Raw genomic sequence first — 25308 nt, 5'->3', positions numbered from 1 at the left:
TGCACATGGCGCAGGCATTTGAATGGCGTAACTGGTTGACAAGCGATGGATGCCTATTGAACAGGGTTCCTCCCCCCATTCCGCTGTCCTGCTTGCTTTGGATTTAGCGGGCTTTGCAGAGGGAAATGATCACCCACCCTCTTATCGGATGCACAATCCAGGTTCTTTGATCCGCTAAATCTGTCCTCTGCACCCCATCCCACCATCATACCTGCCCTCTGCACCCCATTCCACCACCATGCCCGTCCTCTCCATCCCTGCACCATCATACCCGTCCTCTGTACCCCATTCCACCATCAAACCCGTCCTCCGCAACCATTTTTTTGAAAAAATTAAGATGAGGTTGGAAGACCCAACATGCCCAGGTATGCGCCCGCGAAACTGCAACAGAACTCAGTACCCCAAAAAGTCCATACACAAAGCTTTAACAGCCCCTACAGGTCATCAGTTTAGAGATACGCGTAAATATTGGCCCTAAAACTATTGCTCTCACTCTTGCGTGTGCGGCGATACCCAACATGTAGCGCAATAGTTGTTTTAGTATGCAGACGCACCCGACGCATGCTTACGTGACGTGCGTGCTCGCAGGGGACTTTACTTTATTAACTTTTAATTGCCATCACAAAAGGGGGGGGCTTACAAGCCACCCCCCCCATGTGATAACATATTGGTGGTGACAGTTTCTCTCCTCCCTGCTGGACGCTGCGCTGTGTCAGAGGGGACACAGCAGCGCCCAGCGGGGAGTAGACAAACCATGCATGCACCGCAATTTCGGCCGAAAGATGGTACTTTCGGCATTTTGACATGAGTGCCATTTTCGGACGAGATTTCTGCATATGCCGATTAAAAACCCCACTGGCACCACTGGCTTTTTCAAACTCCTGTGTCTCCAGTCTCTGCCACGAGGTATCTGCAGCATTTTCTCCACAAAAGCCCTGCCTCGTGGCCGAGTTCTAATAACAAAATCATAAAAGAGCTGTAGCTTGACAAAGGCCACAGAGGGAATGGTATTGACTCATTTGAAAACAACTTTTTTTTAAATTGCATCTTACCAAGTTCTGTTGGCTTTAAAAGCTCATCAACCACATCGTAGAAAGGTAGCTTGACAAGTCGCACCTCAGGCTTGCTCATCGATTTGGGAGGTATCCGAGATATGCCATTGACATGTTTTGCATATACAGATTGGTAGTCCATATTGTGTTGCGAAAGGGAAGAAGCAGTCCTAGAAGCAGTTGTCCCATGGTCAAAAGTAGGATGAATGAGCAAAGAGTCTTGTGATCGATGTGATGGTGGCAGTTGAGTTGCAGCTGTGGGAACTAAATCATTGGGCTTCTTTGAATATCTTGTCTCATAGAGCTCTTTTATCTTTTTAAAGACTTCAGGGCTACAATCAAATTGCACCAATTGCAAAGCTCGCGTGACAAGCTCATGCTTCAAGCCACTTTTGCTGCGTCCGACATATCCCAGAAGCATCTGAAGATCAGATACCCGGAAACTCATCACCATGTTCTGAAAGGAAAAATTTAAGTTTAATAGAGAAAAAACAAATACTGCATAATGATATGGGAAGTAGATAAATACATACAAATACAAAATAAAAAACAACAAATACCATCAATTTGATCAAATAGCAACTCTCAAGCAACCAGAAACTAGTTATGCAGGCTCTACCAATTCCCATGGGTGCTGGAAAACTGGGAGTTTATTATATACATATTGGTGTGGGGGTGACCTGACCTGTAGATGTTAAGACATCTAAATTAACAAAAAGATTAGGGCTGGTAATGATTAAAATTTTCCTGTTCGATTAATCAATTTTTTTTTAAATCGATTAATCGACTAATTTCGATTAATAACGCATACAGAGGGGGGTCTCACCAGAGCTTTGAGGGGGCCTCACCAGGGTAGCAGGGCTCTGCGGGGTCTAACTAGCCTTGTTGGAACAACAAGAGGGCGCAAAACTAGGTCAGCTGACTGCCTGGACCGAACATATCAGGGAAGGTGACCGGAACAATATATATGTATAATGTACTTACGTGGGTCTGGGAACCAGATGTGAACCGGCCTGTGAGGAGGATCAGGATGTCCAGAATGTATGTTGAATGGCGGCAGCCTCAGGCACTATATCAGCCGCCATTCCACATACATTCTGGACATCCTGATCCTTCAGAAAATTATTATTTTTTGTGCGCTGATACTGATTTTAGTGTGTTTTATCAATTGAATTGTGTATTTTTATCGGTTTAATATTAATTTGAGAAACATTTGCGCAATTATCGCAGGGCCTACAAATTTAGTATCACCATCTTTTTATTCTACCGGGCATGCGCTTTCAGAAAATATATGGTTTGGGGGGTCTTTCACAAACGCTAGCAACGCAGCAGTTGAAAATCAAATCAATAGGAAAAAATTGCAGAAAATTCAAAAATGGCTTGGCCAGCTGATTTGAAAAATGTTCTGGAGGGGTTGGCAGCGAAAGGGTTAATGACAGTAATTAAAACAGCCTTCCATCATACAGGGAACTACAAGTAGCAGCTGAATTGCCGACTTGTAATTTCCTGGTAGTACAATGACATTATAGAACATGGAATAGAATATAGTCAGTTTCAGCCATAGTCTATTCCATGTTCTATAGCTTGAGCAGGGTGCTGTAATGATCGATCAAAATAATTTTGATTGATCAAAGAAATTAACGATTAATCGACGGATTAATCGTTAATTTCCGCACCCCTAAAAAAAATAAAACAAAAACCCCACAAGTGATAATGGTTTTACATTTGAGGAACACCACAATCAGGTAAATTTTTTGGACTTGCATTGAAAATGCCAGGGGAGAAATAGTCCTACAGAAACCCAATCTCCCGAATCTCTATTCTTCATGCCAAAAGCCATATCACTATGATAAGGAGTGTAAAAGCTACATATAAATATGCTAAGAGTAGAGACCGGAAATAATTATTGGGTGGGGTGAGGAATAGGAACAGCAGTGGGAGGAGGTGTAATGCCTGTTTTTTCCACTACATCTAGTACTGAATTTTGTTTACCGTACATTAAAAATAATTTGTGTGCAGGAGCAAGGTTAATTTAGATTGTTACACACCCTGGAAGTGGAGTGAGGTACTTGTTAATTTCTTAAATTGTTTAATTCTCAAAATAATGGTTTAGACATGCGCATGGATACGTATCATCCTACTGATAAATATGCCCATGACTAAACTCCATGCGCACCTTCTATCGATACATACAGTTTAGTCACTAATATATGAGCAGCAAACTGGGTGAAAAATGAGCTGGACAGGCAATTTTCTGTTATTGAAGGTTTACTGCCCACCTTGAGGAATGTACCAGTAGTAGAATGGAGTCCTGGAGGGACTACGAATGCTCTTAAACCTCTGTCCGGATGATCCGAGGTTGTGGTACTCTAGCCCCCTAACAATAGAAGCTAACATGTGAAAATGTTTTGAGCACTAACCTGTTTCCTTCACTGTATATTTTACTTTTAATGTCCATTTGGTATATGATTCAATATTTTGTAAATCCTGTACTGCTTGTATGAAAATAAAAAAAAGTTTATTCAAAAAAATTAAATAATAATTTGTGTTTACCATAAAATCCTTTTCTCCGAATCCATCAAGGCCTTGGTGCTCAACTGGTGGGTCGTGACCCAAAAGTGGGTCGCGGCCCTGCGTTCAGTGGGTCTCCACATGCCTTCCACTTTTCTAGGCGAGAGGCTCCTCAGCCTCCCCCTAGAGCAGTACTGACCATTCTCACACCGAGTAGCCATTCAAAATATGCTGCCCAGCGCAGAGTGTCGACTTGGTGTTGTGGGATGGGGGTATGGCCGCCAGGGAGCTTTATCCATACATGCATTGCTTACAGCTCCCTCGCATGTCCTGTAGAGGTGCCTGGACTGGAGTGACATCACATTCTGGCTCCTGACACCTCTACAGGTGCGCATGGGAGCTGTACAAGCAATGCACATATGGATGGGGCTCCATCACAGCAGCCCACACTGCCATGCATTCAATTGCAGTGCGATTTGGGTCGCGACTTAATGACCGAGGACAAATATGGGTCTTGAGGTTACACAGGTTGAGAACCACTGCATTAAGGGACACTGCTTAAGGTAACAACCAAGGGTTATACTGCCACCTACAGGAGAAATGGATACTTGACACAGAAACTGAAGTCCAGCCCGGACCAGATGGATGAGAAGGGGGTTCCCAAGAAGTAATGAGAAAAATCAATTGCAAGTCTAAGTGATTTACAAGAAAATATCCAGAACTCTTTATTTGACTCCAGGCACCTTTGCTTACCTCTCTGGAGGAAATACTAATTTTTGCTCAAACTTCTTCAACAACTTCATACAACATCCGGGACAAGAGCAGTCCAGCCTCCAAATCACCCGAAGATATTCCCTACATCGAGGACAACTTAAAACCTGCTCAGGGATAGACATTCCCCACAAGCCTTTTTCATTATGGTTGCCCGAGACCCCTTCCAAGGGAGATCACGCAACCCAACCAATGCAGGTACAGTATTTCACCCAACGTATTAACAGACTTCTGTCCGTACTTTGATAAGCCTACACTTATCCAGGATTTTTGTTATCTCCATTTTTTCCTTTCTTCTAATAGCCGGTTTTGGAAGAATCTACTTTCCTAAATGTTAGTATTTAGGTTAATAAAAAGGAAGCTCACCCTGTCCCTCAGTTTTTTCTACTTTCAAATTGCTCAAAGAACTTCATCTAAAGAAATTGTTTTATTTTAGGTACGCTGTGTAAATGAGAACACTGAGTTTTTCTGCAATTTGACTAAAAGTGGAAATACACTTTAAAAGGGTGGATAAACAAGAACTACCAGGTAATCTACAATGTTCTCAGGGGAACAGAGCACTCCTAAAAGCCCCAAAAGTAGTAAGCACAATCAAATGTTACCCAAATAACAGTGCTCGCCACTGTTGGGTTACTGGCTTACTGTGTTTACAGTGCAGTCAGACTCACTGAGGAAAGTTAGCCACCTAGTGATCGGATAATTACATTGAGAGAAATGTATTAAAACTGAAGCAGACAAAATCTAGAGCAGCTGTGCATGACAACCGGCTTCTTTCATTTCGAAAGCTTAACTGAACAAACTGGAGAGAAGCCGATTGGTTACTATGGGCAACTGCTCCAGATTATCTGTGCTAGTTTTGATAAATCCCTCCAATTGTTTAGTTATTTCCAACTTTATTTTTTTAATTAACCAACGCTAGTGAACTCTGTTCTCACCTTGGTGAAATTTTTTATCTATGAGGACACCATGGTAGGTGAAATAAAGGTGTAATCCTCTGTTTTTAATTGAGGCAGTCCTTTCCACTTTAAAATTAAAACAGTTTTCTTCTGTTTCAGTGAAACAACCACCAGCTGAAATTCAGCTAGTGAGGTCTTAAGCTGGCCATACACCTTACAATTATCTGCAGATTTTCTATGGTCAGATGGAAAAAGTGCAACAGATTCCTCCATCCGCGCTAAACTGCGTGGATAGAGGAATCCCCCACTGGGCCAAGCTTCAGTATCTTGCTAGTCGGCCCCGCTGACTCTCAAAACACCTGAACAATGCCTGCATTCAATCAGACTGTTCAGGTATTTTGGGAGCCAGCGGGGCAGAGTAACAAGATACTGAAGCTTGGCCCAGGTGCAGATCACTCCATCCATACAGTTAAGTGTAGATGGAGGAATCTGTTCCACCTTTTCCATCTGACACAGAAAATCTGCAGATAATTGTAAGGTGTATGGTGCACCTTAAGGCCTTGTTCACAACTGATGCAGTCTGTTCCGGCCAGAAGCGCGTGTGCGTGTCCCTTGCTCCCTGCTCCAAACTAGTAGATAGACGGCTGCTGGAGACTGCACTATCCCTTGTGATCCTGTATTCAACAGGAAAGTTTAATGAAGCAGAGCTGACAAGAGTTACAGCCGTTTTGAAGACATGATGACTAAGTGTTCCAGCAGGAATTCAAATGAAATTCAAGGAGAACAAAAATTTCTTCAAGCCGAGGTTCCCAATCCTAGTCTACACAGAATAGTCAGTCTTTATTTGCGTTTTTCCCCAGGCACAGTACTGATGTGCCAATCTCGGCACATCACATTTTGGTTACAACTTTATTGAGATGTCACACGTGACATTTCATTAAGTTCTATAGGCTAAGCAAAGTGTGATGTGGTTGTACTAATGTAAGGGGGCACGGATGTGGACAATTGTGCCCATCAGAGTGCCCCCTTACACCGTTTGACCCTAAAGTGCAACTTTAAAATGCTGCGGTCACCTTAAAAGCCTGATAAGCTGGGTGAGGGAGTCAGTGCTGAGATGAGAGGGGCAGCATTCAGGCTGCAAAGGAGGAGGACAGAAGACTATACTCTTCCATGCCCCCTTAAAGCTGGGTGGGAACAAAGTGAAGTCACTGGTTGCTAGGATCACTGCAGTCATAGCAGCCAATGACTGAGGAGGAAAGGGGACCTGCAGCAAGTTATGGTCGGCTGTGGATGCGGCGGCCCATGCAATTGTCAGCCAGCCATAACTTAGTCAGCGATTGCTGTCCGGATAGAACCACCGCTCGTGCCGGATCCACTTGGTAACGGCCATTTGTTTGATTTGGATCCATTATTGAAAAAAAGTTTGAGCATTTACACTACTTTAAATTATTAGGACAACGTCTGTGTTCATATATAAGAAGTCTCATATAGAAGCAACATATTGATCTCCATTTTCCACTGTTGCAGCAGTGTCAAGGCCTGTATCCCATTTGTCAAGTAACGTTCTAGTCATATTGATCCAGCTCTAAGGATGCAAAATAGACCTAGCAGCCACTGTTTGGGGGTCAAGTGTAAATGGGAATCAACATCATACAGGAACATCACCATCTGCTGCCAATGTCAGTGGTTGGGTGCAAGAACAAATTAATTGGTGCCCGGAGCTCTACTGACACTTGGAGCACAGGTGATTATATTCTGGTTTGTATTTAATCGAGCCTAACTGGCATAAGCACTGACTATAGGGACAGACGGGGGAGGGTTTGGGAACAGCTGGCTCTGCAATGAGGTAGCGGGGTGGATCCCGATAATATTATCTTGGCTGAAGTGATGCGCTGTAAGCATATAGTGGGCAGTAGCCCGCTATATACTGAGTTTTGTGACACAAGAGGACATTAGTATATATCCTCCAGTAACCTTAAAGAGAAATATGGCAAAAAAAAAAGTTGGGTCACAGTTCTCTTCATTTGAATGGGCTGTCCATCGCAGGTAAATTGCACTGAAAAGCGCATGCACTTTTCTTTCTGTTAATCATAAGTTACCATGCAACATATTGCAATAAGCTCGCTCCCATGATGGACTACAATCTCATGTTTAGTTTACAAATTAGTACGGAGGCACCAATATGACATTGTTACACCAAAACCAAAAATGGTCAGGCCGAAACAAAAGTTACTATAAAACCGTTCTAAATTTTTCTTTTCTGTTAGGGGCTTTGGGAAAATATCAGGGGTCTCAACAGACCCCTGATATTTCCCTTCTAAAATAGAAAAAGAGATTGAGGACACAGTCATCAATCTCTTCTTCTGTATCCCCTGTTATCAAAGAACAGGAATACTCTACGAGTGTTCCTGTTCATTGATAACATGAGAACAGAGTATGTTTATCATAACCACAACTATGAATGAACAGGAGGTGATGTAGATCACTTCCCCTTCATAATTGAGGATATAGTAAACATACCATGTCCTCAATTATGTACAAGTGTTTGCGCTCACTCTCCTCTCTGACGCTGTCACAGGAGGCTGAGTGAGCGGTGCAGGGAGGAGAGCTCAGCCTCCTGTGACAGCGTGGGCTGTCTCCGCCCACATACCGCTCTGCCAGACTGTGATAGGAGGCTGAGCAGTGTGGGAGGAGAGACGCCGGTCGATCACATCCCTCTCCTCCTGCAGCGCTCGGCCGGCTGTCACTTTCTCTCCTCCTCGCTGGGACACATAGCACCCAGCGGGGAGGAAAGAAAGCATCCCCGTATCGGCAGGAAAATGGAACTTTCGGCATTTGGAGCATTTAATTAAATTTATCACTAAATTTTGGGGTTTAATAATGAGTTGCGCTAATATTGCGCAACATAAAAATCTGCAACTACCACCATTATATTGTAGAGGGTCTTGGCATTCAGAAAATATATAATGTGTGGGGGGTTTAAGTAATTGTCAGGCCTAAAATGTGGAATATAACATGGGTGCAAAAAAGGCCTCAGTCATGAAGGGGTTAAAAAGCTCCCGGCCGATCTCGACTTACTTTGAATGACTGTTGTCGGCGGGCAGCGGCGTTGCTAGTTGTCGGCGGGCAGCGACGAGTCAGGAAGCTCACCGGGAGGAGAGGGCCAGATGCATGTCCTCAGCGTGTGGTGGGCATGGCGTAAGCGACGTCGCGTGAGCGGGTTTACCCGCGTTTGCGGTGGGCACGGCGCAAATGGTTTAACTGATGAGGGCGGGGCGTGAAATTTGAATTTTAGCCGACGAATCGACGATGGAAAACGTTGACGTTTTCCATCGACGATTTTAATCGAATAATTGTTGCAGCTCTAGCGAACAGGTGCTAGTCCTTTCCTATGTTAACAGGGAGGAAAGTGCTAACCATATGAGAAAAATGGATCATTCAAGTTGCACTAGTTTGTATTGAGGGCAGGCAAGGATCAGCTTATTTTAATAGTGAGCACTTTTCAATTTAGTCAGAATCTCTCAAGGAAACCTTATTATTGAAAAGGGCCCTACCTTTTCAATAAGAGGTTTCCTTGAGAGATTCTGATTAAGTTGAAAAGTGCTATTAAAATAAGCTGATGTCATTATATTCAGATAACTACAGTTAAGTTTCTAGTGTAGTCCACTCCTGGCTTACTTTCAGAAGGTGGGCCCTCGATTGTCTGCGGGCTAGCGGTGGGTGAGGGAGCTTACGGCGAGAAGGAGACCGGCAGCGTGCACAGCTTCAGCCTGTGTGGTGGGCGTGGCTTATGCAGCGGGCGCAGCGTGTGACTCAGGCCACCTGTGGAGCCCCGAACAGGCTAAGCAATCGATAGCCGACGAATCGGCGATCGAAAACGTTGCCAACGTTTTCAATCGATTTTAATCGACTAAAGCGATTAACTGTTGCAGCTCTAGTTGCATCCCTAGTGGAAACAGTTTATCATTTTTGACCATAGTGACGAAGAATCAAAAAGAAACACCATACAACTAAAGGAGCTGAAGAAAAAAAAGTTTTTTTCTGTGGCTTTTGTTCAGGAAAGTCCGTTCACTTTAGAATCAAGTGTTAAAAGAGAAGTAAAGCCAACCCTTTTTTTTTGTATGGCTTTACTTCTTTTGGCTTTATGGCTTTTGTATGGTTTTACTTTTACTAATACTTCTAAGGTACTGCACTAACCCAAAGTCAGCATCCAGCAGGCTACTGCCCGCTATTTTGTGACAGTGCAGAGCTATGTCCCCATGTCTGTCCCTTCAGTGAGATCTGGAGGAATAGAGGGAATTGACTCACCGTCACTGCTCTGAAGACCGTGAGCGTAGCGATCAGTGGTTCATAAATCGCTCTACTCCGAGTATGTAGTGCCGACAGCTGCAGTGTCCCATGCTGACTTTAAAGGCTGTGAGATACTGCATGTGAAGCAGCACAGAGCAGTGGCGTGCTGCCTTCACGTGCAGTGTGTCATGTAAATTTTTCCCGGCGCGTCAGCTCGCGAGAGCTCGCATAGCTGAGCGTGCTGAGATGAAAAATGTAATCTTCAGCCAATCGGCTTGCGCATATACACCCGCGCATCACAATGCGAACTCCATCCGCTTGTTACATAGGCCGATTGGCGGAAGATGCAGTCAATCTGGCTGCACTCCGCTCACACACTGCATGTGAAGCTCTGTGCCCGACAGCTTTGCATGGCTTCACATGCAGTGTGTCACAGGCTTAAGAGTAAGATTTACTCTTCCAAATCTCCTTTAACATCAAATGAAAATGTGAGTGACATTTGTCAAATGAATTTACAAGATTCAAACTATGTATCTTTACATATGTAATTGTTTAAAGAAGAACTCCAGGCAAAACATAACAACCCTTGCAGTGAGGCATACCCCCGCACAAGAGTCAAGTGCTCATTTTGGTCTAGGGTGTAAAATAAAAATATAGACTCAACCGAACCTCGGACCCGTCTGACTGCTAGACCAGTCCGCGCAGCCTTGCTCCCCCTCCTCACCAGTGGTGGGATGTGCATCCGTGTCCTGTATTAGATGTGATGACTGATGGGTCAATAGACTGCGGGAGCAGAGGGGACTGGTCTAGCAGCCAGGCGGGACTGAAGTTCAGGCGAGCATAACCCACTGCAAGGGTCACGTTTTATACTGCCCGGAGTTCCTCTTTTAACTCGCGTTCCCCATCATCATAATTTACATATTCCTGTAACGCTACCATAATTCTCTTGCTTAGCCCAGTAGACCCCCTTCAATTTAGGAGTAAAGCAAACCATATACTGTACGTTGAATCCCAATGAAAGTCCTCCTCTCTTACAAAGACTTAAAGGGGGGAATTTATCAAAGTACTTACGATAGTTTTAGCCTTTTAGATTAGTCTGACATTTTTTTTATGTGCAAATCTGTCTTTCAACATGTGCCCCCTGTTTTGTTCAGAGCTTGCACTACTTTTTAAACTGCATGTTTTTTGCACCTTTTCTGCACGTATTTGCATCTGCACTTGTTCTGGGCTGTCTGAAACTGGAGCATCACCTAAGAAAACACTTACAACTTAAGTGCCCATGACCACTTCAAGATGCGACAGTTAAGCTTTTTGCCTGACGTTAGAAGTCTTCTTTCCTGGAGTCTATTAAACCTCATTTATCAACATTACACTAGCTTGATAAATCTGGTGCAAATATATTCCGTGCAAGTTCAAACACTCGCAATTGCTTTAATAAATTCCCCCCATGTTTTTTGCACGTGTTTTCATCTGCACTTGTTAAACCTCATTTATCAACATTACACAAGCTTGATAAACCTGGTGCAAATTATTTTCCGTGCAACTTCAAACACTCGCATTTGCTTTGATAAATTCCCTCCATTGTGTTCCTATTCACACAGCATAATGAAATTAACTTTTTTTCCAAAAAGTCTTACCTTTTAGATCAGGGGTCTCAAAGCACCGACCCGCGTGCCAACTGCAGCCCGCGATGTTGCCCCCAGCCAGCTGACAAGTCGGGCACACGGTCACGTACCGCGTGCCCGACTTGCAGGAGCAGCTACACGGTCTGCATCTGTCGGATGCAGACCGCAGAGCTGCTCCCGTCAGCTCCGGCCAGAGCTCTGTCAGTTCTGAGCTCCAGCCAAATGATGGATCATTAGTAAGGTCTGCACTAGACCTTACTAATCATCACAAGATAACCAGGGAAGGATGATGTGCCTCCTCCCTCCACAGATGCAAGCAGGTGAGGGGGCTTGGAAGGAAAGGAGGGAAAGTTTGTCATCCAATCGGCGGGAGAAGAGGTCAGAATGGAGCAGATGACTAGGCTGTGACACAGAGTGGCTGAAGCAGACGGAGAAGATGACACAGCAGGTTAGTACTGCAGCACCATATATACCAAAAAGGTAAACCACCTAACAAGAGTGGCTGGTATGAATGAGAGCACATTATACAAAACAGATCTGCATACCTGAAGATTTATAATTGTAGGTCATGCTTTTTTTTTTAAACCAGTTAGACATATGATGTTTATGTCCAAAACTGATATTTTATCTAATAAACTCTTTTTGTAATTGGAATACTTGTCCCGATCCTCTGTTAACCCTTTTTAAACCAGCCACTCTTGTTAGCTGGTTTATCTTTTTGGTATATAGGGTTCATTTTGGTTACGGATCTTGTTGACAAAAATTAGATAAAGGGTAATTTAAATGGTTCGAATCTCCAGGCAGAAACAAAATCGTTCTCTATTAGTACTGCAGCACCGCATGGGGGCTGGGCACATGGAACAGAAATATATACCTGTAATGTTGTTTAACTTTATATAATATTTTTTTTAAAAAGACATTAAATGAAATTAAGTAGATCTTGCCATTGCTAAGGCTTGTATCCCCCTAGTGGGGAAAATAGATAAGCACATGTCCAGACTCCAGAACACTGTATAGTGTGGCACAGCTATATCCAATTCTGCATACCTGGCTTTAGATTATAAAAAAAAATGAATATAAAGCCAGGTATGCAGACTTGGATATGGCTGTGCCACAATATACAATACAGTGTGCTGAAGTCTGGACATGTGCTCATCTATTTTCCCCACTATGGGGATACAAGCCTTAGTTAGCAATGGCATGATATTCATTTCATGTTCTTCATAATATGAAGAAACTGACCTAAAATCATTCTTTTGTATTGCTTTAGAAAAAATTTGGCCTGCCGACCTTTTAAGAAAAATTATCGGTACTTGGTATCGGTGAGTACTTGTAAAAAGAAAAGTATCGGTACTCGGTCTTAAAAAAGTGTGTGTGTGTTGGAGGGGGGAGTGTATTATTATGTGTGCGGGGGGGGATTGGAATGGGGGGAGTTTGCTATATTCCAGGTGCGATTAGGGATTCCTGTGTCACAAACTTGCGTTTTCTTTCAGCAGGAATCCCTAATCTGCTGTTTAAATGCAGCAACTGTCACCCATTCAAGTTAATGATCAGCTGACAGCCGCTGCATGTACACGCCTGCATACCGCATGTGATATTACATGCAGTTACCAGAACAATCACTATCCCTGGATAAACAATTGTGTATCCAGGGAGAGTGATAGATTCCTAACTGCATGTAATGCTTTCACATATGATTACATGCGGTGTGCAGGCGTTTACATGCAGCAGCCATCACCCGATCATTAATTTGAATCGGTGACTGTTGCCGCTTGTAACATGTGCATACACTAAAACTGGTAACGTATATAGTAGCGGCCCCTACAGGACTAAAAAATGTCTCCAGTGGCCCCTCGACTAAATTGAGTTTAAGACCCCTGTTTCAGATGTTTTGTTAAATCAGCCAAGATGCCTGGTTCCAGGTTTTTCTTAACCCTTTCACAGTGGTCTGTCGCAATGGAAAGGCTTGGGACTGAAATTTGAGGATTGTGTTGATCTGATAAGCTTCCTTAACATACAATGGACAAGCCACCTCTCAAATGGACAAGAGCCCTAACAGCCCCTCCTAATATTTCAAAGAAAGACATTTTAACCCTTAAAACCCTAACCCAAGTAAAAGCAATTTTAACTGCAAGCAGCATTTTTTTTTTATTTTAGCTTATGCTATATGAATGGGAACATGTAACAAATATAAAATAAGTGTTATCCCAATTTGGCTGTGAAATGTTCCGTTATATACTCACCGATAACAGGGTTTCTATGAATCTCCCAGGACAGCAACCCGAGAGATGATTGGCTCCTCCTACTACAGGAAACACAAAGTCAAAAGAGGTTAAATACCCTCCCATCGTACCTCAGTTGAGATAATGTAGAGTACCTCCACCAGTGCACGTGGAAAAATAATCACATCCACAAAATCAAACCATAGATGCTCAGATCAAACTTTAGGGAAGTAGGCTTGCTGTCCTGGAAAATTCATCGAAATCCCATTATCGGCGAGTCTCTAACAGAACATTTCTCCAATCATCTTCCAGGCCAGCAACCTGAGAGGATAAGCAAGCACACCCCAAGCAAGCCTAACTTCTTAGGGCGGGACAACTGCCTGCAGCACCTTGCGGCCGAAAGCCAGATCCTGTTGCAACAGGACTTCCACACTATAATGCTTCATGAAGGTATCCTGACGGGACAGCAGCCCTGCAAATCTGGTCCACTGATGCCCCAGCTTTTTCAGCCCAAGATGTGGCTAATGCTCTAGTCGAATGAGCTTTAATTGAAGGAACCTCCTGACCTTCAGAACAGTACATAACCGTGATCAACCCTCTAATCCACCTGGCTAAGGTGGCTTTCGAAGCCTGTAAACCCTTTCTGGCACCTGAATGCAGGACAAAAAAAATGGCTGGACCTCCTGAAAGACCTAGAACTCTCCAAATAGTTAAGACACCTCCTGGCATCTAGGGAGTGGAAAGCTTCCTCCCCAGGTCCCTTAAGATCAACACAAAAAGAGGGAAGGACAAATTTCCTGGGATCTATGCAAAAGGGTAGCAACCTTAGGAAGATACAAGGGGTCTGGTCTAAGTATAACCTTATCTGGCAGTTTTACCAAATAAGGCTCCTTGGTAGAAATGGCCTGAGGGTCCCCGATCCTTCAAGCTGAAGTAATGGCCAGCAGAAACACCATCTTCAGTATTAACCACTTAACGGAAACCTCCTCTATAGGTTCAAACTGAGATTTAGTCAGGCCCCATAACACTAGTGACAAATCCCAGGGGGGGAACAACTTACTTTTTAACGGGCAGCAACCCTCCGGCGCTAAAATAAATAGTTTAATCAACGGATCCTCCAATAACTTATATTGGAGGAAAAACGGAAAGAGCTGAAAGTTGTACTTTCAATGTACTAACCGCCAAAGCTTTGTCCAGACCCTCCTGTAAAAATTCTAAAATGGACAGGAGATGAAATCTTACTGAGCTTACTTTCCAGACTTTACTATAAATCTTCCTCGTAACAGCTTTGCGGCTAGACAGAAGAGTATCGATTACTTTACTCGAAACACCCTTTCACTCGCAGGATCCGCCTCTCAAGAGGTTCGGATGGACGATTGGCCCCTGAGACAGCAGATCCTTCTGCAGAGGAAGCCTCCACGGAGGGAGGATAGACTGAATCAGTAGCTCCGAGAACCAGGTCCTCCTGGGCCACAAGGGTGCTACCAGAATCAGGGTACAAGAATACCTGCTCAGCTTCTGCAGAACACGAGGCAGAAAGGCCAGAGGAGGAAAAGCGTAGCCCAGGCCGAAAATCCCTCCGGGCTCCCCCCCCCTGGGCAGGGAGTAAAAAAAAAAAAAAAACGGGATCTTCCTGTTAAGCCTGCTTACGAACAGGTCCACCTACGGCTGTCCCCACCGGTCCAGAATCTGACCAAACACCTTCTGGTGAAGTTCCCATTCAGCCTGGTGTATGCGCCTGCGACTCAAAATCTGCCGCGATTGGATTTCTTCTTGTCAAAAGACCAGTTCTTTTTCCTTTGAAACTAGGGGCTTACCGGGTTGCTTTTTGTTGTCCCTATGGGGACGGAAAAAAAAAAAAGGTCTATTACGCACCCTCTTCTTGACAGGGAACTCCTTTCCCTTGTCAGAAGACCTGGTCAAGACCTCATCTAGACCTGACCCAAACAACAACCTCGCCCTCAAAAGGGGTGGAGCAAAGGCGAGACATTGAGGAAACATCCCCATCCCACGACTTCAGCCAGATAGCCCGCCTAGCAGAATTCAACAGTGCAGCGGTTCTAGCCGTGGCCCTTGCAGTCTCTGCTGAAGCGTCTGCCAAATAGGCGGCAGCCTTCCCAAAGACCGCAAGGGATTCCAGTACTCGCTCAGCTGGTGCCCCCTGTGAAATGAGGCATGCTTCAACTAGAGATCCATGTTACGTGCCACGCAGGTAGTGGCCACTGCTGGAGCCATGGAGGCGGCATTAGAATCCTAAGCCCTGCGGTGTAATGCTTCCACCTTTCGATCCATTTGGTCCTTAATATTTCCCGCATCCTCGAAAGACAAATCCGACTTCTTGGATACCTGGGCCAAGGTGGCATCTAAAATCGAGGACACTTAAAATATTTTTCTTTTGCATCCTTTGCAAAGGGAAATCTGTGCTTCCAGGATCGATAACCTAGGAATTTTCTTTCTGGTTCCGTCCATTCCTTTTCTACCAGCTCCCCAAGAGATTGGTGAAAAGGAAAACACCTGCTTGGTTCGACTAGCCCTCTATAGACGATCCTGTACTGACACTGCTCTGCGGGCTTCCTGTAGCGTAAATTGCTTGCAACAAGACGTCCATATCCTCTAAAGAAAAAAGATGGCGTGAAGGACGGGAATCTTCCCCATCCCCTACACTCTCCCCTTTCTCTGCGGAACAATCCGAACTGGTTTCAGACGCTAAATCCTTACTAGGCACCCTCAATAGAGGAGTCTTAGCCTGTACACCTGAAGGCCCTGGCAGATCTGAATTCCCCCCTGCATTGGGTGGACCTGGCACCATGTCAGAAACAACCTCTTTAAAGGACCGCATGGTTGCGACCATCTCGGTCCTAAAACAATCAAAAAACCCTTTGAGAAGCAGATTCACTAGCTAGCAGTTTCTGCAAACATAACTCACAAAAGGGGATTTTAAATAACCTACAGGCAGCCTAGAATTGCAATTGCCGCAGCACTTTTTGGTTTGTTTAGCAGGTGGTACAGAACCCAAGGGTGTCAGACTCCCTGCAGGAGAAGGGTCCTAGGCAGAACAAACAAAAATAAAAAACATGCCCGACACCACAGAGGGAACTACCAACTAAACATTGCATCAGGCAGGGTCCACAGGAACCCCCCTGTACTCACCCCACCCTTAGATGCAGAGAGCGCTGGCCTGCTCTCGTCTTAAATCTGATCAGCAAAGCGAACAGCCCCCTCCGTCTGAGATGGCCACCGAACAGCATCCAGCGAGGCAGAGTAGCACGCCGGAAGTGACGCTCCGCATTTGTGACTGCTGGAACTCACGGCACGCCCCCCTCTGTGCGCTCCACCACCATGCGCCGCCGCTCCACCTCCTTGACACCTCGGACCGATGGGGCAACAGCGTGGGGAATCAGGCGTCCACCACCCGAAGGAAGAAGGACCACCTGGAGAAAAAAGGGGACCCCCTCTGACCCGCAGCAAGGCCGCCGGACTCCGAAGACCAGCAGCAGAGCTACGCAGAGGGGGGACCAGCGGCCTCAAGACCGACCGGACCAAGAAAACAAGAAACGTGACGCTGTACTACTGGAGGTAGGAAACAAAAAAAAAACTGGAGGTGGGATGGGAGGGTATTTAACCTCTTGACTTTGTGCTTCCTGTAGTAGGAGCCAATCAGGTTGCTGGCCTGGAAGATGATTAGAGAAAGTGGAAATACACTTTAAGCCAATCATTTAGATCTCTATGCTATCTCTGTCTTTCCTGTTCTATACATGGCATGGGAAATATTCAGGAAAATAGAATGGTGCAGGTCCTTTTCATTACAGCCCAGTTCTCTAAAATGATTTGCCTTCTCTGGTTCTTCCTTAAGCTGGCCATACACCTTACAACCATCGCACGACTTTCGTTGTGAGATGGTTGCAAGGTCATTTAAAATGTTTGCCCACCTTGGACATGCAGATCGTACTTTCGATCATCACAAGCCCTCCCCGCTGAGGGGAGGGCTTGCTGATGATTGCAATGCTGAGCGGGCAGTGTGCGGTTTTCATCTTCCGAGTAGAGCTGCAACAGTTAATCGATTTAGTCGATCAAAATCGACGATTGAAAAACGTTGTCAACATTTTCGATCGTCGATTCGTCGGCTATTGATCGATTAGCCTGTTCGGGGCACCACACGCGGCCTGCGTCACACGCTGCTCCCTACTTGCCCACCGCACAGGCTGAAGCCGCTGGTCTCCTCGCCGTGAGCTCCCTCAGCTGCCGCATAAGCCACACCCACCGCACGCTGAGGACATGCGTCTGACCCTCTCCTCCCGGTGAGCTTCCCGACTCGCCGCTGCCCGCCTAAGAAAACCAACGTCGCTGCCCGCCGACAACACCGTCATTCAAAGTAAGGTCGAGATCGGCCGGGAGCTTTTTAATGTTTCCTGTTGTTTTTTTGGGGGGGGGTTTTTAAGCGGCACACTGCAGAACATTAGCAGCTATAGAGGAACACCAAATCCCAGCAATAATACATTAAACACACTGTATTATTGCTGGGATTTGTTGTTCCTCTATAGCTGCTGGTGTTCTGCAGTGTGCTAGTGTATTATACATTGGTAGTCTGCATTGCATTGTGCATGGTGTTCTGCATTGTATAATACACTAGCACACTGCAGACCACCAGCAGCTATAGAGGAACAACAAATCCCAGCAATAATACATTAAACGCCCTGTATAATGTGTTATTGCTCTATAGCTGGTGGTATTCTCCATTGAGCTGTATAAAGTATTATTGCTGGGATTTGTAGTTCCTCTATAACTGGTCAGTGGTAATCTGCATTGCGCGGTATAATCATACAGCGCAATGGAGAATACCACCAGCTATAGGACTATAAATCCCAGCAATAATACATATACAACGCAATGCAGAATACCAGCAGTAACAGGGGACTACAAATCCCAGCAATAGTAAATTATAGTATAATGTTGTGCTATTGCTGGCATTTGTTGTATTCCTCTATAGCTGCTGGTATTCTGCATTGTGCCGTATAATCATACAGCGCACTGCAGAATACCACCAGCTACAGAGGACTACAAATCCCAGCAATAGTACATTATAGTATTATGTACTATTGCTGCATTCCTCTATAGCTGCTGGTATTCTGCACTGCTGTATAATGTACTATAGTGCACACTTTTTTTACTTCCACCATGCCAAGCTTGCTCCTGTGATGGACTACAATCTTAATAGAAACTAGTAGTCCATCACTGGAGCCTTTTTTCTTCTTCTATCCGATTAATCGAACTCAATCGTCTAACTAATCGATTATGAAAATAATTAGCTGCAGCCCTACTTCTGAGCACACTACCAACCCGCCGAAAGTCGTCCAACCGTACAGTAGATGCGGTCGCACACTGCCCATACACCTGCCGATTATCGTACGATAACCGGCAGGTGTATGGACACCTTTACCCCCTCACTAACAGGCTAATAAAAATGTTCAAATTAAACCTTTCCATTTTCAATACATTCCTTATTTTAGACCCAGTGACTTCATCACTGGATCTCTGTGCTTCTCTATGCAATGCAGAAGTGAAATCTGGTTGGTTTGTATAGGCAGCACATGCACATTTTCTTTAACACACATTGTCACACCCAGATAATCTAACTACTGACCGATTTAAAAATTGACAGATTGTTAGAGCATGCATCTTTTTCTAAAAAAGCCCCTCAAGGCAAATTCATCACAAATGTGTGTCAGAATAATCAGGATTACAGCTATGTTGACTTCTTGCTGCATCATAGGCTTAGGAGAGACATAAAAAAAGGTAAAGGACTACATGAGAGCCACAACACAGCAAAAGGACGACAATGAGACAGAAGACAAAACAAACCCGGAATGACTAAACAGTAGGCAATGTTGTCTGACAAATTTCATTAAAGTACACAAGCCAAACAACTATAAACGGAAGGGAAAGAGGTAAGTGCAGACCTCCAGAGTGCAGATGATGAGATAAGTAAAGTCCATTTCACCATAGACAAAAATGGTAGTTTGGTTTTGACCCAGAGAGAGTGGCTTTCCACTTTAACAGCCAGATTGTGATAACGCCTATTTTAAATTTGTTACACGTTTCCATTCGCATAGCATAACTTAAAAATATTCAATTTATACTTATAAGATATTCCCAGAATTGGGGTTTTGGGATTATAACAACTAGTTGCGTCTGGAGTCCATTAATCTAAAAAATATAAAACTAAAAAATATACCAGCTGCAACAGTAAGGTGAAAACCAGTGAATATCATATGCCAATAGTTGCGCTAGGTGAATTTAAATCGGGGAGAACCAGCTCTAATTCTCCTCCATTTAATGTGGTAAAAATTAGTGAATAAACTTTGAATAAGTGAACTTGTGAATTGGTAAATGTTGTTCTGTGGTCTCTATAAACAAATAAATCTGTGTTATTATAAACTGTATGAATCCGTGATCTTATGAATAAAAATTACTACGAGTGTCCAGACTTATAGTCTTCAATATATTCAAGTGATATGTGACAAGTGATCTTCGTCTAAGGTGCCCATACACCTTACGATTATCGGACAAAACTTTTCGTCCGATGATCGAACCGTCGTACGATTTTCATACGACGGCCCCATCCTGGCCTGATTATCGAAAGGCGATTATCGTACAATAATCGTAAGGTGTATGGGCACCTTAACTTGCGATACAAAAATTGCATGTGTGAACTCGCTCTAGAATAAAATAATTACCAATACCTGTGGCATTGCCAGAGTAAAACTTGATGTATAGAGTTTGCTTTGAATTCTAGAGCAAGTTCGCACATGTCATTTTTTGTATAGCAAGTTAGACAAAGATCACTTGTCACATATCACTTAGTTGAATATATTGAAGACTACAAGTCTGGACACTGGTAATAATAATTTTTATTCATAAGATCACGGATTCATAGAGTTTATAATAACACAGATTTATTTGTTTATAGAAACCACAGAACTAGGGCTGCAACAACTAAATCGACATAATCGATTGAAAAAGTTATCAACTTTTTCAATAATCGATTAATCGGCTTCCGATCAGTTGGCCCTGTTCACGGCTCCACACACGCTGCGTGCCGCACCTCCTTCCCAACTCACATTCGCTGCTGCCAGACCCGCCCGCATCCACGCTCTTTACGCCGCACCTCCTCCCCGCCTCACATTCACGATCGGCACAGGGACATGTAGTAAGGAGGAGCAGGCGTGGGGGGATGACAGCCGCCGATAGACAGGTCCGATCTCAGAAGCAAGTTGCTGGAAGACTGTGCTCAGGCAAGCCTGCACTTCCCCACAAATGGTGCTCTATAATGTATTGCTAGGATTTGTATTCCTCTATAGCTGATGGTACATTGTGCTGTATATTATACAGAGCAATGTACCATCAGCTATAGAGGAATACAAATCCCAGCAATACATTATACATTTTATGTATAATGTATTGCTGGGATTTGTTGTATTCCTGGTATATAGCTGGTGATATTCTGCACTGCACTGTATAGAGGACTACAAATAAAGGAATAATACATTATACAGCGCAATGCAGAATACCACCAGCTATAGAGGAGTAAAACAAATTCCAGCAATAGTACATTATACAGCGCAATGCAGAATACCACCAGCTATAATGAACTATTGCTGGGATTTGTTGTAGTCCTCTATAGCTGGTGATATTCTGCATTGCGCTGTATAATGTACTATTGCTGGGATTTGTAGTCCTCTATAGTCGGTGCCATTCTGCATTCATTGCTGTATAATTTTACTTCCCTTTTCACTATATTGCACACCACACTATTTTCTTTTTTACTTCCACCGCTCCAAGCTTGCTCCTGTGATGGAATGCAATCTCAATACAAACTAGTAGTCCATCACTGGAGCCATTTTTAAAATGTTATTGTATTATTTATCCGATTAATCGAACGTAATAATCGGCTAACTAATCGATTTTGAAAATAATAGTTAGCTGCAGCTCTACACAGAACAACATTTACTAATTCACCAGTTCACTTATTCAAAGTTTATTCACTAATTTTGACCACAGTAAATGGAGAATTAGAGCTGGTTCTCCCCGATTTAAATTCACCTAGCGCAACTATTGGTATTTGATATTCAGGGGTTTTGGGATGTACAGATACATGTGAAAATAAAACATTTGTTTATACATCATTAAAATAAATGCCAATATATACAATGTACAATAAAACGGTATAAAAACATGAGTTCAAGCCTTTTTGTAAATGTCTGAGAAAAAGATACCACCCTATCACCGTCCAATGTGTCCATATAATCATTGAATAGTAAATGGTAGTGTTCTCCGACTTCGAATAGGATAGATAATTGAGAACAATGTTGAAGCGTTTTGCCTCCGAAGATGCTTCTTCAAAAGACAGACGTGTAAAACAGAGACTTAAAAAGAACAGATAAAATAGTGGATAAGTATGCAATTCATTGTATCTATACAAAAAACACAATAAATGTATGCAGATGTGCTCACACCACCACAACCCGGGTTCTACATGCGTGAGGCCACAAAACAACCCGTCTGGGTGGGGGACCACCTAAGGGGAAAAAGGACAGGGGTCGTGGTGGTGTAAGCACATCTGCAGACATTTGTGTTATACGTATAGATACAAATCTAATTACAAAGTGGAAATACACTGAGGGCTCGTGGCCATTTCATCAAGCATAGCGTGATTGCAAGGCAAAGCAATTTTGCCTTGTCATTGGTAAGCTTGGTTCACACCACTGCCTTCCGGTGGTGTGTGTGCTTAAAAAAAGAACGACATGCTGTGTTTGTTTTCAAGCAAAGTGCAATGAAACACAGTACAACCACATCACACCACAGTGAGCCCACAGAACTTAATGAAATGTCACTTATGACATTTCAATAAAGTTCTAACTGCAAGTGTGATGAAGCTCGATCAAGCACATCAGCACTGCCAGGGCACACACACACAAACAGCATCTGTGTGATTGAGCGCAGTGTGAACAATCCAATAGGGCGAAGACACCAAGCCTCAAAATTTAGAACCTCATTTTACTTCCCTCTTCTAACCACCTCTATAAGCGGAGGAGGTGCAGGGCATATTGAGGGGATTTAAAAGGATATTTATAGTTCTGGATATACAATGTTTGCGTTTACAATGTTAGGTTTTATTAAAGGAGATCATTTAAGGGCAAATAAAAATACCCCTTACCTTGATTGTAGTAGCATCGTTCCTTTTTTCTAAAGTCGCAGCACATCACAGATAAAACCCTCAAAACCTGTAGTAAATGGCCGTCTTCAACCCTGCTCGAAGCTCCTTTCCTCTTAGGGGGCGTTAACATTTTATCCAGCCTGCAGCTTTTTTTTTCCAAATGATCTCATTGCTGTGGCTGCGCTTCCTCTCATCGTGCACAGCTGTGTTTTGTCAGCTCATGCACGCTGGCATTTGTGAGCGGGAGGCGGAGTCTGAAGTGAGAAGGCAGCAGCAAGAGACGGACTCAGCCTCCCTGCACATCTCTCTCTCCCTGCCCTGTGTGACGCTGACATCCTCAATTCACTGGGGATCGCTGATGAGAGAGGGGAATGAGGGCAGTCTCTTCAGCATTTACTTCAAATGGGCAAGTCCATATATGGTAAATGATGTCACTGGGGATCCCTGTAGACTGGCAAGCATCGATCTGCAGGGATCTCCAGTCAAATAATTTACCATATATGGACTTTCCCATTTGTAGTAAATGCTGAAGAGGGCTCCTTCCCCCCTCTCTCTCTCTGCCCTGTGTGACACTGACATACTAAAAAGATCGTGGATCGCTGATGACAGAGGGGAAGGAGCCCTCGGGGACCCCGAAAACTAAGGCACAACGGCTCAGCCATAGAGCAGACGTTTTTCGCTCTGTGTGTTCCGAGACCGTGGCGCTGTAATCACAGCGCCACCTGTCTCGGCTGTCAGGAACTACACAACAGCTGTTCTGTGTTGGAGGGCAGGTTCCATAAAGAGAACCTGTCACCTCCAAACTATCACATAAAGGGATTTTAATCTCCTATGTAATAGGAAGAACATTAAGGGGGAAAAGTAAATAAAAAGTTAAAGAAAATTTTAAAAAAAGTTAAAAAAATAAAATATAAAGATTTTAAAAATGCAAATGTTTTTTTTTTTTAAACTAAATAAATAAAAATGAAACCCTGCTGCCCCTGCATGCAAATAAACGCATGCGTAGGACATTCTGCATGTGCTTTGAGATTGCAGCTGCCATTCCATGGTGGTAGCCAGAATTATCTTACATTAAAAGGGTAAGTTTATTTTCCCAGGTAATATGGAAAAATAAAAATTACCCGATGAAATCTGGCCCTGTCTCTCCCAAACTGCCACCCCCCTGGCTATACTTGCCTTTCAGCAAACAATCCCTCCCCTCCGCCAGTATGGGTGTACTATCTGTCCCCCGTACTGCTGTCCAGCGCAGTCCTCCCCTATGCATTTTGAATTTCACTCGCAAATTGCAAGCACTCATTGGTCAACGTGGTCAGATGACTGCGCTGACCAGTGAGAAGCGCTATTTAGCACAGTAAAATATGTTTTGATTAGGGGTGCACTGATACTAGTATCAGTGCCGATACCGAGTATTTGGGCAAGTACTCGTACTCACCCAAATGCTCCGATACCTTTCCCGATATTGGAACTTACGGCCAGATGAAAATTTCCTCTGACTGGCAGTGCCGTAGGGGAACATGGAGCCAGCTTCCCGTGCAATCAGGAAGCCGTGCGGCAAGTAATGACCCGCCTCCTGGTTTTCCGATTGGCCCGGGAAGCCGGCTCCTTGCTGATTGGCTGGAAAGCCGGCTTCCTGGCCAATCTGCATCGAGCCAGTTTCCCGGTCAATCAGGTGATTACTCGCTACCCGGCTTCCTGATTGACCGGTAAGCAGGTTTCCCGGCCAATCGCAATCAAGCAGGCCAAACATGGAGCCGGCTTCCGTGGCAATCAGGAACCTGGGCGGGATGTCATTACCTGCTGCCCGGTTTCCTGTTTACCAGGGAAGCCTGCTCTATGTCAGCGGAAGCACCGGTATTAGTCTTCAGTGTCGGCGAGATCCGAAAGCAAAAAATCGGTACTCGATACCGAAAAACCGGTATTGGTGCATCCTTAGTTTTGATTAAAACTATTTTTTGTATTGGGACAAGTATATTGTCGTGAAGGACAAGTAGATTTGGCCCCCACTTAAGCCCTTGGACAAGTAGTTTTTAAAAAAATTTCCACACCCCTGGCTCTACAGAGCTCCTGAACACTGGTGCCAAGTGAAGCATGTTAACCAGCTCAGATCTGCGTTGAGAAATCTCTACAGTACAATAGAGCAGCGCATGGCTTGGCAGCAGTGTGCCTAAGGTATAAAGAGATTAAACACCATTTACGAAAAAAATATATAATCTAGCATTACCGTTCCTTGTGCCGATAGCTTTCCTCCATCTTTAGAATTAAGGCTACATTCATACTAGGTACGATTAGAGGCAATTATATGCGTTTCAAATGGTCATTTAATTAGGGCTGCAACCAACGATTATTTTCATAATTAGTTAGAAGATAATTTTTCGATTAATCTGAATTTAAAAAATAAATACCATCTTTAATTTAACATACACAAACTGAGTGTTACAAAGTTTACTTCAGGAGAAAACCATGTAATTTTTTGCCTGACATTACGGTACCATGAGTTCCAGTGCAGGCGATCGCATTATGGGTGGGAGGAGCATTTGTGGTGCCATTGAAATGAATGGCACTGCAACGCACCTCCTGCAGCAGAATTTGACAGGCCGAAACCAAAAATGACTTAAATACAGCAGGTATTGGGCTGGTGCAATAGCAAGCCTGCCTATCAAAATGCAATAGCAGGCTGGCTATTGCGCCCTCCCACTGCTTGCTGTGCCATCTGCCCAACGTGGAGGA

At 44.0% G+C, this 25308-nt stretch overlaps 1 protein-coding gene across 3 annotated transcripts in view; it reads right to left on the bottom strand.

Moving 5' to 3' along the window:
* The window catches only part of PIAS4 (protein inhibitor of activated STAT 4), a 95781-nt gene that overhangs the window by 60685 nt on the left and 9788 nt on the right, over positions 1-25308 (bottom strand). For 2 of the 3 annotated variants that reach the window (XM_018571438.1, XM_018571439.1), the window contains exon 2: positions 1053-1509. In XM_018571438.1, the coding sequence (XP_018426940.1) occupies positions 1053-1509 (457 nt within the window). Of the gene's footprint in view, positions 1-1052; positions 1510-2107; positions 2138-25308 lie in introns of those variants that run through there. The other variant, XM_018571440.1, reaches the window with a different exon arrangement.

Source organism: Nanorana parkeri, unplaced genomic scaffold, assembly GCF_000935625.1.
Source record: "Nanorana parkeri isolate BGI_ZX_2015 unplaced genomic scaffold, ASM93562v1 scaffold1759, whole genome shotgun sequence".
NCBI lineage: Eukaryota > Metazoa > Chordata > Amphibia > Anura > Dicroglossidae > Nanorana > Nanorana parkeri.
Note: the sequence above shows the minus strand (reverse complement) of the source record. Positions and strands in the feature narration are given on the sequence as shown.